Source organism: Chiloscyllium plagiosum, unplaced genomic scaffold (genome assembly GCF_037043375.1).
Source record: "Chiloscyllium plagiosum isolate Xiang-an unplaced genomic scaffold, Cpla_swu_hap1 HiC_scaffold_50, whole genome shotgun sequence".
Classification (NCBI taxonomy): Eukaryota; Metazoa; Chordata; class Chondrichthyes; order Orectolobiformes; family Hemiscylliidae; genus Chiloscyllium; species Chiloscyllium plagiosum.
In genome coordinates, this window is record NW_028270188.1 from 17201890 (window position 1) to 17221749 (window position 19860).

General features: G+C 40.4%; 1 protein-coding gene across 1 annotated transcript; it reads left to right on the top strand.

Moving 5' to 3' along the window:
* Positions 1–353: 353 nt before the first annotated feature.
* On the top strand, positions 354–7439 carry LOC148135248 (putative G protein-coupled receptor 139). The gene is made up of 2 exons (XM_087985032.1): positions 354–429; positions 6529–7439. The coding sequence occupies exons 1-2, from the start codon at positions 354–356 to the stop codon at positions 7437–7439; spliced, it is 987 nt and encodes a 328-aa protein (XP_087841158.1).
* The last annotated feature ends 12421 nt before the right edge of the window (positions 7440–19860 follow it).

The window sequence follows — 19860 nt, forward strand, 5'->3', positions numbered from 1 at the left end:
TAAGTGGCAATCTTATTCAGACAAAACTGACACTGCAGAAACTTGTAACGGTGAATGCTGACAGGATGTTTCCGACTGTGGGATATCATGTACACCAAGTACAGCATTGGCTGTTCCGTTTCAGACAGCGATAAGGACGCATCTGCGAATAACTACCAATAGAGCTTTGAAGGCTCAACATATTAAATATTCCATCGTATACGAAGTTAACCGTTATGTAAAACTGGAGCACACCATTCTGCCTTTCAATACCATTAAAATGAGGCAGGAGGAGACAATTCGACGTATTCAACAATTTATTCAGACGCAGGATGAGTCATGCAGCCGTTTGTGTCCATTACATTGTCTAGAGAATGTCATTCAACACTTCCAAGCTGTTATGCCAGAACTGCGGAGCTCTGGTTAACGATCAAGAATTCGGGGATCAAGGTAAGTCGTTATTTTCAGGTTGGAAACCTGAAAATATTGGAATGGATTAGAGATTAATGTGAGACCGTCAGCTAGTTATAAGTTGTTTGGCTAAGGAGACTGATGAATTAGAGTTAGAGGATATAATACACATATATAGTCGTTGAAAAGTTTGTCAATAAGTTGGCAGCGTTTAAATGGAACGTAGGCAAGTGATAATAGTGAGCACGTGTTCGGCAGAAAGCAAATGTATAACTGGAGTTTTTGGAAGTTATCCATTTTAGAAGGGACAATAGAAAAAACAGGAATGATTTCAATGGAGAAAGATTTGAGAAAATAGTGTTACAGAGGGGTTTTTTGTCTCTAGATACGGTAAGTGCAAAATGTTAGTATGCAGCTGTAGCAAGTAATGGAGAAATTAAACTGAACAGTGTTGTTTCTGACAAACCTGGTCTGTATAAATAAAAGGCTGAGGAAAGCAATGTTAGGAATGATTTACTGCGTCACTATAGGGCATTGGAGAGTCAACGTCTGATGCACTGCAAAGCCAGGATGTCCTTAATGAAAAGGGGGCATAATTGCATTCGAACCAGTTAAAATGGTCCAGTCATTTACCATAATCCAGTTATGCTTCCCTTATTTGTTTTTCACTTCTGATCTGTAATTTGTTTCGTCATGTTGGAATTTGAAATTTATTTTTTGACCGTCATAGCAATAGTTTTATTTATGTGTCTTAATTTATACCTTTAAACCATCTATTTCAGCAGGTATACATTTATGTTCCCTATTCCTATTCCCCAACGAACGTGAAGTCCACCTGCGATTTTTCCCGTGCTAAGTTTTAGCCATTTAAGCAGCAAGGCTCCATTCCTGATGTGTTGTATTTGGCTTTCACACACTTCATCACTGGTACTTTATATTGTGTATTTCTTCTGTTCCCACTGTCATTCTAAATTGCATTTATTTCTATTACGTTCTCAACAAAACCTTCCAACGTGGCTTCTCACCAGTTGCAATGGCCACGTATCTTCGTTGAAAAAACATTCCTGAGAAAAAACATTTGATCACTCAGGCTCACTCCATCCTCAGAGTTCGAGCACAATCCTTTCAAACTTGTCCCATTTCATCGATATTTATGTTCAATGAGAAAGTGAGGACTGCAGATGCTGGAGATCAGAGCTGAAAATGTGTTGCTGGAAAAGCGCAGCAGGTCAGGCAGCATCCAAGGACCAGGAGAATCGACGTTTCGGGCATAAACCCGAAGAAGGGCTTCCTGAAGAAGGGCTTACGACTGAAACGTCGACTCTCCTGTTCCTTGGATGCTGCCTGACCTGCTGCGCTTTTCCAGCAACACATTTTCAGCTCCTTATGTTCAATATAAAGTAAGTCACATTCCATGAATAGTGACTCATTAAATTTCAGACTTAATTTCACAAACTTAGGCATTCCGTGAATATTCAAAGAGTCACGTCATTCTGGTAATCAAAGAAAAATATCGTGCTGACGAAGAGTAGGAATAAAATAGAAACTTCAACGTTTTCATTGTGATTAGTGAATGTCCATACTCTAATTTGGCAAGCCCTGAAGCAGCATGTGATATATAGTTAAAACTGCATAACACGCCAGGTCGTAAACTACAATTAAAAGAATCACATAATTAATTGTTGTGATCAGAATTCTGCAGCTGCAGCTCTTTACTATTATGTTATATCCCTACAGGGAATTGACAGGCATGTTCTTAATACTTCATGATGTAATCTCAACGTTATTGTCGAGATCCAATAGCATATAACGGATTCAGAGTTTAACACAGTGCGATCTTCTGCTTCAAAAACATAAAATCCCTTGTAATAGAAATGCATTATCCAATCGACACTGTCTTGGAAATATATTACACTACCCTTGCTGTTTTTGGCGGACCTGGTAAGTGGATCATAAACAATCGAATTTCTGAAATGTTGTCTGAGAGCTGGCTCCTGAGTTTCATTCTTTCATTAGGTAACGTGATATCTGGTTTTACTATTTACATTTATGTGTGTCCCAATCAATGACATTGTTTTCCGGACGAAATGACGTGAATTCCTTTTAGTATATGATTATTTGACACCAACAATGAAAATGCATTTTCAGCTCACGATCTGTCTGAACCATCAAGCTACTTCATTCCTTGAACTTCCGTGTACACATTCGATATTGGGAGAATTATCAGTGGCAGTGATGTTCTGTCAAATATATATCACTAACATGGGCGAGTTAGCTAATGTAACTGGCATATTTGAAAGGGAAATCACTCTCTTCAAAAGTGCAATGAGTAAATTGCATATTTGAGGTGGAGCATCTGTCACGGAAGAATTTTATTAAATGTAGGTAACGAAATGGAATTAAATAATTAGTTCTAATTCACCATTAATCTTTACTCCCTCCCAGTCATAGGAGCTGCCTCTGTGTTTTTTAGATTATAAGCATTGAAGAGGGTTTAGCATTTCTGTTTTTCTCTTGTAAATATAGAAAGTGAAATGCATTCCTTCTTTGTTTTTGTACTTTTTGCCGCACTAAAAGTAGCTGATTGACTCTGTATTATCTGGTAAACAACAAGGTAGTGTGTTCTTTCACTAATGTGTCACCATATGATCTGAGAGCGAGTTCGCTCGTTTCCACCTGTGTGTAGATGCACCAGAGCAGAGATGGCCAGGTCCAGCGCGAGATGATAGGTGATTGTGCACTGTGCGGTGCAAGAGGGCCAGTCCGGGTCGGGCAGAGAGGAAAGAAAGCCTTTTCATGTCTGGGAGTTATACGTTGTCTGAGGGAAGTATATTTGTGGCTGTGCGATCTATGTATCGAGTCGATTGTACAGTTACAAAGGAATTACACTATGTGTTTAACAATCTAATATTCCCTGACCAACTTACTTTCTGGTAAAATACCCAATCGATGTACTAACATGGTTTTGCAAGGCGTGCAGCACCATTCGGTGCGAAAATTCGATTTCTTTAGCAGTGTCGTTACAGTGAGGTGGATATTTACTACTCAACTTCTTGTCAAATTTATCGAACACTTCAGGAACAATTTCGACTTGAACATGGGCCCGCTAGAGTTGGGATAGTACCACTGCACAAGATTTTAGAGTGTGCTGCTTCTGCAAAATGTGCTATGATGAGATAACTGCAAGTTTTTCAAGTACCATCCCCCGTCAGTCCAGGCAGAATATCGGTCCAGTAAATGGAAAATCGTCGTCATTACGTCCAACAAACAAACAAACATAGCACATAGATCATAGGACATTACAGCGCAGTATAAAAATGTCTGCCGTCGATGTTGTACCGACCTGTGAAATCAATCTAATTCCCATCTAAACTGTAATATTCAATTATCACTCGTATGTTTGTGTAATGACCATTCAAATTCAATTAATTCTAGTGCGTCCTCTACTGTTACAGGCAAGGCATTCCATACCTCTGAGTAAATAAGCCGTCTCTGACATCTATTCTATATCTATCACCACTCAGTTAAAAACTTTCATTTAATGGGTAGATTGGAGTGTTGGGAAAAGAACTGGCTGATCGAGTTCAATCTGATAAGGGCGAGGTTATACATTATGGAAAATGCAAATCTGCAGCGAACTATACAGTAACTGGAAACTTACAGGGGAAAATTGACATACAGTGAGATCTGGGTGTTCAGGCCCATTGTTCCCTGAAGGTGGCATCGCAAGTCAGTAGAGGTCAAAAGGCATACGGCATGTTTTCCTCCATTGTGCGGGATATCGAGTACAAAATTTGGCAGGTCATGTAACAGTTCCACACGACGTTGGTTCGGCCACGTTTGCAATACTACGTACAATATGGGTCGCCATATTACCAAAAGGATGATGATGCATTGGAAAGGGTGGAGTGAAGGTTGACCACGATTTTGCAAGTTGATCGTTGACTCGTCATAATGCGAGAATCGAGAGTTAATGTTGGAAAGTATGAAAAAGGCATATGAAGTAAATTGTTAGTTTTATTACGTCTTCCATGGAAGAGATAGAAATTAAATGGAAGAAACAAACATAAAGCAGTACTGGAAGAGATAGCTGAACTGAAAAATGTCTCAAACACCAGTCCAAGGGTGCAAAGTAGAAAGTACGTGCGAAATAGGTTAAGTGTTGCATTACATGTTCCAATGTTCATTTTTATGTGATGATCCCATTTTCTTAGAAGATACTGATTGTACATGGCCGCTGCAAAAGGGTGACACAAAATTGGATGTCAAAGTGCGGTTGGCTCAAAACCAGCTGACAGGATTTTCTGGCACTAAAAAATTTGTTTGACCATTTACATCAGTAGACGAACAGCAAATGTTTGAACACATACGTCAAGCACAGGCAGGTAGGAGTAATTTAGTTTGGGACTATCGTCGACATGGATCGGTTAGACTGAAGGGTCCTTGACCACATTGTTTGAATGCCGGACTCGAGGGAGGATTTTTTTTTTGCGACGTTTATTTACGTTGCGGCAAAAGGGAATAGGAATATGGACATTGATTTCCAGAAGGGATTTGATCAGGTGTGGCGTCATAATGATCACCTAAATTGAACACTCATATGATAGGTACTCATATTTGCCATGGACAGATGCTTGGTTGGCTATTGGAACAAATGTAAGAGATAACCATGTATTACTCGTTGTAGCAAGACGCAATGAGTGATTTGTTCCAAGAAAAAGGATCCAAACTGTTTATAACTTGTACAAAAATGAAGATTATGAACAGACCAATAATATAGTCGTCAAATATGCTATCGACTGGAAGTAGATCATGTGAACAGGGCATTGGGAGGTAGGTGAGATGCGTAGGCAAGGATACAGTAATGGAGTACAACGTATGAAAGCAAGAAGGATATGAAGAGCAACATATTATCTAAGTGTCCTGGGACATGAGTTGAAAATGTTCAGGTCTGAGTACAACGTGTGATTTGGGAATAATGTTCGGATATAAATGCATGGGTCGTGTCTGTTTTTTAATAATTTGTGTGTTTGAAAATTATGGTCGAAAGAGATAACGTAATATTTGTTCAAACTAGTGTTTGGAAAATTCTGCAATGGCTAGAAGTTTTGTTACTTCCCATGTAAAAAGCTCACCCCTTCAGAGATTATGATTTAAAAGTGTTGATTTACAGATGATTTGTATGTGAGGGATAATAGAGATGCAGCTTTTGCTCTAAATTGGAATCCATTGTTTTCTGGATGAAGAACAACTTATAAAATGTGGAACCACTTTTGCTCGTCACGGAAGTTGTAATCGATTCAAATGTAATTGGTCAGCATGGAGCTGTGAAGAGATCGCAAAGAAAAGAAGCATTCAGTTGCTCACCAGCTCAGAGATGACATTTTTAATTTCCACTTCCGAAATTCACTGGAAATAGGAAGAAAATAGATTAGTATTTAGTGCAATGATTGCTGTAATCTCTAACTTTTAACTGATGAGGTTGGGACATTTTATAAGTCCTCCTTCCACTGTGTTTATCTTATCAAGCAGTGGAAGTATTTATGGAAACAGAGATGTATAAACAGCTGGCCATCAGAAGAGTCATAAGGGACATCTCAAGAACAGAATGAGAGAACAACAGCAACTGAACAGCACTTACAGTTGATAACCTATTTCTAAAGTATGTGCTCTGTTGTGAATACATTTGTAATAGACAAGTCATTATTTCGTGGTTACAGTGTTCATTTATTATTTTATATAATGACTATGTATAATCGTTGACCTGTAACTAACAGCCAATGCATAGAATGCCTTCAGTAGAATAAACTGCATTAATTAATTGCTAGTGTTTATAAATTATCAATTATCCGATTAAATGTGAACTGCCGCTTCTACAAGCTCTCAGGCTATCGTCAAAAATGTCCCTAACCATGAGTAGTTCAGTTTTCAACTACTGAGTCTGGTACATTATGAATTGACCATTTGAAATTGTTTTAATGTATTTGGTTGATTCATGATTGCTGCTGGTATCTTCTTCACCAGAATTCTTTTAAGTATCTACGTTGTGATTAACCAACGCCAAGTGTTAATGCTGCATAGTTGCGACATTGAAATGACTTATCAGGTAATTCTTTTGTTTCTCTTTCTCCCTGACAGTTAATTTAGTGGCGTTATTGATCCTGACTCATGGGAAATGCGGCCTTTCTGCTTCTACCACTCGCTATCTGCTGGCTATGTCAATGGCGGATCTTCTATTCCTTATTGCAGAGGTCATACTGTGGCGGATAACGTATTATTATTTCCCAACAAGCTTCTTTCTTATCACACCTGTATGTAGTGTTATCCATGCTCTGCGTTGGGCTGCCACGGAATGTTCAGTCTGGTTCACCGTTAATTTCACCTTTGATCGATTTGTGGCCATTTGTTGTCAACGTCTGAGGGCAAAATATTGCACTAAGAGAACCGCCGTTGTTGTTCTAGCAACAACCAGTGTTTTCTTCTGTTTGAAAAACATACCTCAGTACTTTGTACAGGAACCTGCATATGTAATTAACAGTGTGCCATGGCTCTGTTATGTAAAGCCAAGTTATTACACTAATCCCGGATGGATTTTCTTTGATTATGTTGGCATGATATCAACGCCACTGCTCCCATTCGTTTTAATTTTGTTGCTGAACGCTCTGACAATTAGACATATTTTAGTAAGCAGTCAAATCCGTAAGAGACTCAGACGTCAGAACATTGAAAGTATCTGTAATGATGCAGAAATAGAGAGTAGGAGGAGGTCTGTGATTTTACTCTTCAGCATATCCGGCAGCTTCATTCTTCTGTGGTTGTTGCATGTTATAGATTTCTTATATTATAATATTACAGGAGCAAATACAAGGGATTATAACAATTCTGAATTCATGTTACAGAGAATTGGATTCATGCTGCGCAATCTGAGTTGTTGCACGAATACATTTATTTATGGTGCAACACAGTCTAAGTTCAGAGGGCAACTCAAGAGTGCAATGCAATATCCGTTCAAGTCTCTGCTTCGTCTGATAAAGAAACATAACAACTGACAGCTGCCTGGAAACATATCCCAGTGTGTTTAGGCCAGTACCATCCAGTACATCACAAATTCCGAAGTCAATTCATGACAAAGAACTGTAGAAATCCACCAAAATATGATTGTCAACTTGTCAACACTTATCTAACCCGTCTCTTACCTCTTCTGAAAACTCTGTTAACTTTGAAGATACGCATTTCATTTTGGAAATCCATGCTATATCTTTCTAATGAAATTCCCATTTTCCATGTTACTAACAATCCTGCATGATAATTTGTGTAAATTTTTAAAGATTGTTCGCCAATCCGGCCTGTAATTTTTGGTCTTACACTTGCAACCTTTATTGACCAAGGCAGTTCCTATATTTCAGACTTCTGGCACCTACCCTACTTCTGGTGAATATCAAAGTTTGTGTCCAGCATTCCCTTCAATTTACTTGTTTCTTTTTCCAAACGCATTGAACGAATCTTACCTGGAGCAATCATTTGTCAACTGCCCACAAAGCTTTCTAGTCAACAATTCATTATCATCAAAATTTCGCCGTTCATGATAGATTGTTGCCTCCAGTCACCATGGTTTCGTTAGCATCCCAGTCTTTCATAAATCGTCACTGTACACTTCATGCAGCATGAAAGAATGGTGTCCTTCATTACAATCAAACGCAACAATTCAAATTACGCAACCAGTATGTCACAGAAAGAATCACTTCAGTTATATGCTGAACACTATACCTACCTTTAAAAAGACTTACATGTTCTTGTGAAAGTGTAAATTAATCCTTGACCAAAACCCGCAGTAAATTAAACCAATATTCTAACTATAACTGAAAATCCGAGTTGACCCACAAATCAGCTTTTATACAAATTGAAATCCTGTTTATAAATCTAATGTTAACTTTGATTATTAAAACTAAGCCAAAAAAAATCTATTTCTTATTTTATCCAAATTCCAAAATGTAGGAACTTGCACAACTATTTCGAGAGCTCAAATGTTTAAGTTTATCTAGCTGACAATTTTAAATCGATGTAAAATGTTTGATTAAATTTGACCATAGCTCAATCCCCAACTATTCCCCTTAAACCATTTATATCATTGTGAATGTTAATTGGAACCGGAAAATATCATGAGAAGCTGAACGTAAACATTATCATGCTTTCACCAAACGTGAGCTTATCTCTAAAGCCATCGAAATTTAGACCTGATGCTTAACAGCAAAATACGATTTTTTGACAATATTCGCTCTGACGAGGTATTGAATCACTACCATTCAGGTTAAACCTGAAAGGTTCCCTCATGTAGCTGCCGTATGTTTGCTGTGGAAGTGTAGAAAGGGGTGATGGGTACAGGAGCTGTGGGCAGATACCTGGAGAAAGTACATGCTGTCTGGGTTTCACTTTACGTACACTACATACCCTGCTTCCTCACTGCCACCACACAGGTTAGTTAGTTCACGCTCTTCAGGAATGACAATATTTTCCATGTATTGCTACATGGTTCCTTTGATAGATGAAGTAACTGACATGAAGTCTTAGCTTTTGGAACGCTGCTGTTGCATCAGGTGGTTATAGACACAACCACGTGATAAAAGAGCAGTGCTTCGTTAGCTAGTGTTTATAAATAAACTTGCTGAACTATAACCTGGTGTGTCGTTTATAACTTTCTACAAGCCCGTCCAACACCAGGACCACGAAATCAAGATATGAAATCCATGTGCGTAAAATAATGATGAGGGCGTAAATGAGTGTCAGTTCTAATGTAAAATGGAACAGCAGCTGGATTTGGAAGGAAGGAGCAGACAGAAAGCTTGAAGGCGAGAGAGAGAGCTTTTTTGCCAGTAGCCGAATTAGATTGAGTTTTAACTTGAATGCCAGAGAGTTGGTTGTTCAAGCAATGCGTCTCCTTACTCTGGCAAATATATTTGCATTGGGAGAAAGATGAATGAAAATTTAACGGTTCCCCTATTTCTGCTCTGGTCCTGTGGTCATACCTGTCTTATGAAATATGGGTGTCCTGTACATTTAAGAGAATCAAAAGCTCACAGAATTACAGGACAGCACCAAGTGTTCTGAATAATATACAATGTAACATGTGGTCCGGCAGTTTGGGTAACAGGTTGCCTGGAGACTAAGATAAACTTGAATTAGACTAATAAGTTGAAATTATACACCCAAAAATACCAAACTCCAATCAAGTTTGAATTGAGTACATTGACAATATTAAAAACCAATGTCACAATCCGAGGCTTGGGGTTATAATAATGGGGAAAATAATGAATAGCTGAGGGAGAACTGCCAAAAGTCGAACAGATTAGGCTGCTCGTCAGAAGTCTCTCAAATGTACCTGTCAAGCGAAGGAGTTTGCACGAGATAATTAACATCAACATCGACCCTGAAAATCAACTCCACAGAGAAAATGTAGAGAATTTGACCACTGGCTGGTATCGAAATTTTGATTTTTCAATAAGTCTTAAGCGGGTGTTCATTGGACAAGTATTATAGAAGGGAAAGTAAAAGTTATGTTTGAGGAAGGAGCTGCAAATAATTGGTAGTTATTTATTCTCTTCGTGAGTTTTGAGAAGATTTGATACTCAGGCTGAGGTTCTGGAACGTTCATTTTCTGACGTTTCGTCACCATACTAGGTAACATTTCAGTGAGCCGACAGACGAAGCACTCCTTATGATACCTGCTTTCTATTTATATGCTTGGGTTTATTTGAGATGTGACATCCTTTATTGTGGTGATGCCAATTCCTATGGTGATGACTTTTTCTGTTCCTTTTCTTAGTGGGTAGTAAATGGGGTCCAAGTCAATGTGTTTGCTGATAGAGTTACGGTTGCAATGCTATGTGTCTAGGAATTTTCGTACATGTCTCTGTTTGGCTTGTCCGAATGATGGGTGTGCTGTCCCACTCCAAATGATGTCCTTCCTTATCTGTATGTAAGGATACAAATGCAAGTGTATAATGTTGTTTTGTTTTAGTTGATGCTCAAAATATTGCTAAACCAAAATCTAATGCAACTGCGACATGACCTGCCAACTCCTATACTCAGTACCCTGTCCGAAGCAGGAAACCTTGCCTTCTGTCTTACTGACCACTCTACTGACTTTGTTGACACGTTCACGGAACAGTGGAGGCGAACACGCAGATCACTCTGTTCATCAATTTTCCGCAGGACTTGTCTATTTACTGTGTCACCTCACATTTGCCTGCATTGAAGTCCATCTGCTATTCCACTGCCCAATTCTCCAATCTCTACATTTTCTACTGTGTTATCTGACAGTCCGCTTCCCGATCTGCTACTCCACTAATATTGGCATAACCTGCAAACTTTCAAATCAGGTTATTTGATTAAAGAAAACAGCGGTTCCAGCACGGATCCCTGTGGAAAACCAACGGTTACAGTAATCTATTTGAAGAAACTCCTTTCCACAACTACTTTCTGTCTCCTGTTGCCCAGTCATTTTTTTCTGTCCATCTATCTAGAACAACCTGTACCTCATGCCAATTTAACTTCTCCATCAATGTACCATGGAGATCCTTACACAACGCCTCACAAAAGTCCATTTATGTGACACCGATATCCGATCCTTCATCAATTAATTTTGTCACCTCCTCAATGAATTATTTTAGGGTTTTGAGATATGACCTTCCCTGCACAAATCCATCTTGCCTCTCACTGATAAAACCATTTCTTTCCAAATGACAATGTCTCCTCACCCTCAGTTTCTTCTCCATTAACTTCCCTAACCTTAGCGGCAGGCTCACAGATCTGTTTTATCTCTGCTAACCTTCTTAAACAAGGGGACCACATTAGCACATCTCCAGACCTCCAGGACCTCACCGGTGTTCAATGACCCTGCAAAGATATCTGTTAACGGCCCAGCAATTTCCTTTCTTGCTTCCGTCAGTAACGTGGGATAGATCCCATCCAGACTTATCCTCCTTAATGTCTTTTAGAATACCGAACACCTCCCCCTCCTCATGACAATTTGACCTTCAGTAATCAAAGATCTCTCCCTAACTTCAACATACGTCATATCCCTCTCCTCGCTGAATACCGATACAAAGTACTCATTCCGAATCTCACCCAATTTCTCTGACTCCACGTATCACTTTCCTCATTTGTTCTTGAGTGGGCCAGACATTACTCTGAGTACCCTTAGATGTGAGCAAAATTATTTGGGACTTTCCTTAACCTTGTTTGCTCCTGATTTCTCACGACCCATCTTCGGTCTCTTAATTCCTCCTTTTAGATTGGTACAACATTCTCCATATTCTTGAAAAGCTTTTCCTGCCTTCAGCCGCCTAGTCCTTATGTGCGTGTCATTTTTACTTTTAGCTAGTCTCACAATTTCTTCTGTCATTCATGGTTTCCTAATCTTGATATTGCCATCCCTTAATTTCACAGGAACATATCTCTCATATAGCCGAATCAAACTCTCTTTAAAAGCCTCCCACGTAATGAATGTGGATTTACTTTCAAACAGGTGCTCTCAACCTAAATTCGCCATCATTACCTAATTTTGGTACAATTGAAATTCCCTCAATTTTGCACTCTTCCTTTAGGACCACTCTCGTCTTTGTCTATGAACTTATGGAACTGTTGTCATTATTCCAAATATAATCGCCAGCTGAAGCTTCAACCACCTGGCGAGGGTCAATTCCCAATGCCAGAACCAGTATGGACCCAGTATCGAATTGGATTACTGACATACTGCTCTAGAACGCCCTCCTGGATGGTCGTCACAAATTCTGCTTCAAACTTCCTCGAACATGAAGTGAAACCCATACAATGTTCAGAAAATTAAAACCTCCTGTCGCCATTGCCCTGTTCCTCCTACAGCTTTCCATGATTTGTTTACATGTTAAAACCTCCATCTCACTTTTACTTTTAGGAAGCTTGTATGTCCCGCACACTTCCTACTTCCGAACTCTGTCCATATTGCCTCACTGCTCGAGTCTTCCGTCGTGCCGTCGTTCAGCACAGCTGTGATATATTCCTTGATCAGTAATGCAACTCCTCCATTCCTTTTAGTTTCCTCTCTGTCCAGCCTGAAACATCGATATTCTGGAACATTTTGTTGACAATCATGCCGTTCCCGCAACCCAGTCTCAGTAATACCTATAACATCATACTTTCAGGTACTAATCCACAAACTAAGTTCTTCTGTCTTACCTGCTACACTTCTTGCATTAAAACAAAAGCATATCAGACAAACATTCCTTTCTGCTCATTGTCAGCTCCCTGCCTACTCGTCGCTCAGTCACGCTGACTTCATTATTTAGCTACTTACTGGCTTCAGTTACTACCACTTGGATGAAAGTTTGCTCACAGAGCTGGACATTTTGTGTGCAGACATTTGTTCACCATCCTTGGTAACATTATCAGCGTGTCTCCGGTGAAGCACTAGTATTACTAAGTCGCTTTCGATTTATGTTTTTGGGATTCCTCAGATTGGTGGTATCATTTCCTGTCTTGATATCATTTCCAGTGATACTGCTATTTTCTCTCATTTTCTAAGAGGCTGCTAAATGGCGTCCAAGTCACTGTGTTTGTTGACAGAGTTCCGGTTGGAATTCGATGCTTCCAGCAAATGTTGTGCATGAGTCTGTTTGGCTAGTCCGAAGATGAGTATGTTGTCCCATTTCTCGTGATGACCTTCATCTTCTGTACGTAAGTATACTACTGAGAGAGGGTTATGTCTTTCTTTTGCTAGTTGATGTTCATATGTTATGGTGGCTAGTTTTCTGCTTGTTTGTCCAACGTAGTGTTTGTTACACTTCTTGCAAGGTATTTTGTAAATGACATTAATTTTGCTCGTTGTCTGTAAAGGGTCTTTCACGTCCATTAGCTGTTGTTTTCGGGCTACTATGATGCCAAGTGGAATGATAAGTCTGTTAGTTATTTGGGAGCTATATTTGATGTAGGGGAGAGTGGCTAGCTTTTGTGGACGCGTTCTATTCGATTGTTCTGTTAAATTGAGTTTCGTGCAACTCGTCTATCTGTTGCTGAGAAATCGGCAGACTGTAGGTTTGAATACAATTCGAAAGAAGAGCGAGGGAGAGTGACACTGAGGGGATTCAGTGTGACAGTGTGACAGTGAGAGTGAGGGAGTGAGAGTGAATTGAAGTAATCATTGTGACAGTGGCGTATTTTGGCGCTGAGTGAGTGAAAGTGAATGTGAGGGAGTGAGAGTAAGAACGAAGAAGTGAGCATGACCCCGAGAGTATGAACGTGACAGGGAGAGCTGAAAAGTGAGGGAGAGAGTGACACTGAATTAGTAAATGTATCTGTGCGAGTGTGAATTGGCTGTGAGAGAGTGGGTCTGTGGATGAGTGAATGTAACTGTGATTTGGAGGGAGTGACTATGACGGTAAGAGTGTCAGAGTGGCAGTGAGGGAGTGTGTGTGACTCTGACTGTGCGAGAGTGATTATGAGAGTGAAAAAGTGACTGTAAAAATGGGGAGTAAACATGAGAGTGAGAGAGTGCACACCGACAACGGAAGAGTGGGCATTCAAGCGAGTGAGTGAGCGTGAGATTAAGGGAGGGGAATGAGGGATTGAGAATGACTTTTCCTCTCAATACCTTCACATTACAATGTGATAATATCCAGTCATATATCTGCCGTCCCGAAGGGACAATGTCTCACTGGATCTGAAAGAGCAGGGAATGGGATTTTAGTGTGTTCCTGAGTCAGTTCACACATCTCTGATGCACGGGACACTTCAACACATTTTATTCCATTTGCGAAATAATTCCGCACATCATGAAGCTGTCTGTATCTGTTTACAGCCTCTTTGATTGCTTCCACAGCCTTCAGTGCAACCCACATGATCATATCTGCGAACATGGGGAATATCACACTTGCTTCCTTCGTCTGAATCATTGATACCGATTGAACCACCCGTTCCATCTCACCACCTGTTTACTTTTCCACGCTGAAGTAATTCCAAAACACTCCAGAACATAGAAGACACTCTTATAGTCAGTATGCAACCTGCTTTAACATTACAATGTTATAATATACTCTCAAACAGAACAACATAGGTTAGCAAGTTAGACAGAGTCCCAGACAAAGAGAGTTATCGAGAGACAGAGAGAGAGAGAGAGACAAAGAGACAGAGAGAGAGTGAGAGAGCGAGAGACAGACAGACAGAGACAGAGACGGAAAGAGAGAGAGAGAGACGGAGAGAGAGAGAGAGAATAATGACAATTTGGGGACAAAGAAAAGCGAGATAACGTTAATTAGAGAGACAAAGAGAGATAGCTGTAACTGCTTACTGAGCTGAAAAGCTCTGGAAAAATTCAGAGAATTTACTGCAGGCATAGGGCAGTATGGATGTCTGATTTCAAATCTGTGGCCAAGATGCTTTTGATGAGAAAAATGTAGATGTGGTATCTTATTCTAGTTGTCGCTCCATGCTGCACCTGCCCCGGGAGCAATAAGTGAGGATGGTCTGGGGGAGTCTTCCTCTAACTCGAAACCAGGATTGTTCCTTTCTTGTGTATACACACAGGATAATGGAGAAATCATATATCTCTTTCGTCCACACTGTTGATAGTATCCCTGAATTTTCAAAGGAGAAAAAACAATTGGGAAGTTTTGAGTCCTTGACATATTAAAAAAAATCCATTAAACTTTGCCTAGATATCAGACTTAACACAGATTTGGCTCAGATCTCATCTCTTCCCTACATTGCGGGGGTCCTGTATCACATGCCAGACTGGAATCACATGCTGTCTTTGGAAAGAGGACACAACCCATGGGTATAGTACATTAGGATGTGCGATGGTCAGAAGCAGGGATTATAAAGGAGAATCAGAACAGAATAGCAAGAAACTAATAACATAACATGAATTTGTGGAAGATTTCAGTTCTTTATGAAAATGTTAATCAATGAGATATTAACCCGAGCAAAAACAGAAGTTGCTGGGAAAGCTCAGCACGTTTGGCAGAATATGTGTCGAAAAATCAAGTTAATACTTACCTTTCTTGTTTCTGAGCAAGGACCACTGGACCAGAAACATTCCCTCTGATTTCTCTTCGCAGACGCTGTCAGAGCGCTGAGCTTTCCCAGCACTTCCTGCTTTTGCTACTGATTTTGAGCAGCCGCACTTGTTCCACGTTTTTTCAAAATTTAAAGCTTTGTGTCTGAATCGAGAGTTCAAGATCGAGTCATTGAAAGAAGTATGTAATGGAGATTGGTTAATTTGAGTATAGTGCAACACCACTGCTCGGCTTCTGCTGAGCTTCATAGACCTGAATATATCATCTTGGAAAAAGCTTCCCATGCTATTCGTTTCTGAAAGGATTTGACAAGAACACCGTCGAGGCAATTTACTGTGTACCTAAATCCTTGCTCAATCTCTTATTGGTGTTTTGGGTGATGACATTTTAGGAAAACATTTAACGTCAACCCTGTATGTGACAGCTGAGAAAACTGATAATAAATGCTGTTTAGTTTGAAGGGGACAGAGCAAACGTAGATTGACAGAATAAAGATCATAAGAGATATGACATTAAATGTTTTATTGTGTGTGAATGCTTAAATGTGCATATATTAGAGCAGATATGTGTGTTCGAGATTCCGTGTGCCTGTGTGAGAATGGACATGTGTAAAAGCGCGTCTGTTTGTGTGAAGAAGTACGTGTGTTTGTGAGTGTAAGGGAGTTTGTCACTGAGTATATATAAGTAAGAGAGTGCTACAAGCACGTGAGAAACAGTGCCCGAGGTATGGTAACCGTGTATGTTGGTGAGTGTTTAAGGTTCCACATGTGTCTGCTTGTGTGTGTATGAAATTGAGGGTACTTGTATGAGAGGTCGTGCGTGTGGTATGCGTATGAGTGGCTGACATATTGACATTCCATGTCTGTGTGTGTTTATGCGCATGTGTAAATGTATTTATGCCATTCAGTGATTGTTTTTTCTCTATACGTCTGACTGTGTGTTGGAGTGTGCATGTGTGGTTCTGTGCGTGCGTGTTTGTGGGTTTGTGTGTGTAGAATCTCACAGAGCGATTGTGCGATGGAGAAACTGGAAAGGTACATTTGTATCTTCAGTGAAAGAGCAAGTCGGAACGAGAAAGATTCACGCTACTTACACATGTTCCTGATACAATGTAGATAACAACATCATATTGTTTGTCCTCCACATTGTTTGCTCTACCATCAATTTACATTTCTGATAGTACAAACCGTCTGGATAATAATGTTTAGTATTTTCTCACCAATTCAAATAAGAACATTTTCTTTTTTACTTTTCTGCTTGCAGTCATTAATCACATTTCACCACAGTTTATTCCTCTGCCTTGTTTTAAATATGCCTCACACGATGTAGAGAGCAAAGTAGATGATATGTTGAGATGTGAATGTACACTCAATATCGTCGTGTTTCAATGTTATAATTGCCACTCTAAAAACTGTCTACACTCAAGACCAAATCCTCACTTGGTATGGAACTGTGAACTAGGCCTTGGATGGGAGTGTAGTGGAGGTTCGCCTGGCTGATATCAGGAATGCAAGGGCTGTTCCATGAGGAGAGGTTGGTTCACCTGGACGTATAATAAGAGGAATGAGTGGGGCGAAGGAGGATATGAGCGAAACGCATTCAATTCTGACAGGGCTGGACATGGAGTATGTTTCCCATGGTCTGTGAGTCTCGAATCAAAAGTCACAGTCTCAGGCTATGAGTTAAACCATTTTGAACGGAATTGGTTTCCATCCTGAGAAATTTCTCCATCAGAAAGCTGTGTAGGTCGTCACTCTATATATTCAGGAAAGAGAGTGACAACACTTTGGAAATTAAAGGTATCGCTGGGTATGACGAGAAAGCTGAAGAAAGTGAAAAGTACAGGATCAACCATGAGCATACTGAATGGAGGTGCAATCAAGGTGGGATGGATGCCCTGATTCTGCTCCTGCATTCTCTGTTGCAGTCAGTATATTGTTTTTCTGAAAATCTCATCCTGAAAAGTATCAACAGCGGCTTTCCTTCAGACATGCCTGAGTCTTGAAATGTGAACTTTCATTGCAGAAGTTGTTTGCATTTAGTCTTCGGATGAAAGTGGTTCACAGCATTTTGAAATACTGATGGTAAAGGAACCGCTAATATAGTTCCACCAGTGGCTGGTGCGCAACATGGAGGGGAGTTTGCAGATACTGACATAACTGCTGCCTTTGCATTTCTGCATGGTTACAGTAGAGACCTTGGAATATACTTTGAAAAATCATGAATGTTGTTGATCCAAAGCAGCTTTAACCCCTGCTTATACTTGTGAAACTGCTCATCTTTCAGAACCTTTGATGGCTGAGTGAATCCTTGTGCACATTCAGACCAGATGAATAGCCTCTCCCCAGTATGAATTCACGCGTGTGTCTGCAGGATTGTTGTTTGAGTGAATTCCCTTCCCGAATCTCAGCAAGTAAATGGCCACAGCCCAGTGTGAAATCTCTGGTGCATCGGCAGACAGGCTAGCTGATTTGATAGCTTTTCATAATGCAAGCAGGTAGTCGACCTCTCCCCAGTATGAAAGCACTGTTGTCTAACAGGGTAAAATATGCACTGATTCTTTTCGTGCACTCAGAGTAGATGAGTCCCCTCTCATCAGTAGCAGCACGCTGATGTTTCCAGAGTGCAGGCAAATCAGGGAATTCCTTCCTATGTCCTGAGCAGGTGAATAGTTTCTCCCTGTTGCGACTATGTTGATGAAATGCCAGTATTGACACCAAATATAATCCCTACCGGGATTTACACAGTTCCTCCATATTATGCATTTCACTATGTTTATGGATGTTTAAAAATCGGCAGACGCTTCATCCACACAGAACACAGTGTGGTCTCTTACGGGAATGACGGAGTTGAATGGGGGATAGGAGAGAATCGTGTTTGCAGAAGTTGCTTGTTTGCTTTGAGGCTCTTATTTGCTGCATTTGATTTATTCTATTTTTGAAGCATTAAATATAGTTTTTTAAGCTTTTGCTTTTTTTGAAATTTGGAAAAAAGAATCAAAAGCAATGTTCTTTTAAACAGGAGAAGGGAGAGAGTAAAAGACCATGAGGCGAAGTTAATCAGACAACGTCTCTTTCTCCAACATCCAGTAAAATGAATTATATAGTAATAATACAGATTGTAAACACAATAAACAATTTCCCTTTCTTGACAATAGATTTTTTACTCTCTTCCACCAAATCCGTAACCCTTCACCTCACTCGCTCTCTCCTACCACTCTCGGTTTACTGCCCCTAATGAAAACCAAACACATTCTCCTGAAGTTTCTGATGAACAGATCAATATTTATCACGTCTTGTTCTTGACAATCTCTGCCCCCTTCCTGGGTTCACTTCCTTTTCCTTCAAGTTCGACAAGTTATCAACTTAACCACAGAATTTTATAAACAAGGAAATGGTAAGAAAAATAAAAGCCAGGGTTGTGCTGCCAGTGATGTGTTGACATCTAAAGCTGCAGAGCTGGGCAGAAAGGTGGCAGATGGAATTCAATGTAGCTAAGTGCGAGGTGATTCACTTTGGGAAGAATAACAAAAAGATGGGGTACTGGGCTAATGGTCGGATACTTGGTAGTGTGGATGAGCAGAGGGATCTTGGTGTCCATGTACACAGATCTCTGAAAGTTGCCACCCAGGTAAATAGTGCGGTGAGGAAGGCATATGGCGTACTGGCTTTTATTGGTAGAGGAATTGAGTTCCGGAGTCCTGAGGTCATGATGCAGTTGTATAAGACTCTGGTACGGCCGCATCTGGAATATTGTGTGCAGTTTTGGTCGCCATACTATAGGAAGGATGTGGAGGCATTGGAACGGGTGCAAAGGAGGTTTACCAGGATGTTGCCTGGTATGGAAGGAAAATCGTATGAGGAAAGACTGAGGCACTTGGGGCTGTTTTCACTAGAGAAAAGAAGGTTTAGGGGTGACTTGATTGAGGTGTACAAGATGATTAGGGGGTTAGATAGGGTCGACAGTATGAACCTTTTCCCGCGTATTGAGTCGGGTATTACAAGGGGGCATAGCTTTAAATTAAGGGGGGGTAGATATAGGACTGATGTTAGGGGTAGGTTCTTCACTCAGCGAGTCGTTAGTTCATGGAATGCCCTGCCAGTAACAGTGGTGGACTCTCCCTCTTTATGGGCATTTAAGAGGGCATTGGATAGGTATATGGAGGATAGTGGGTTAGTGTAGTTTAGGTGGGCTTGGATCGGCGCAACATCGAGGGCCCAAGGGCCTGTACTGCGCTGTATTCTTCTATGTTCTATGTTCTATGTTCTAAAGGAAGGTTCAGTCTCGGTGAAACTCCATCTTCATTCAGGCAGCAGCAGCAGCAACAGCTCCGCATCGAAGAAAGGAGCAGCTACACAAGCTCATTGTTCAACGTCGGCACTCAGACAGTGGTGCAGTTCTGATTGGCTGGAGGACCAGAGTG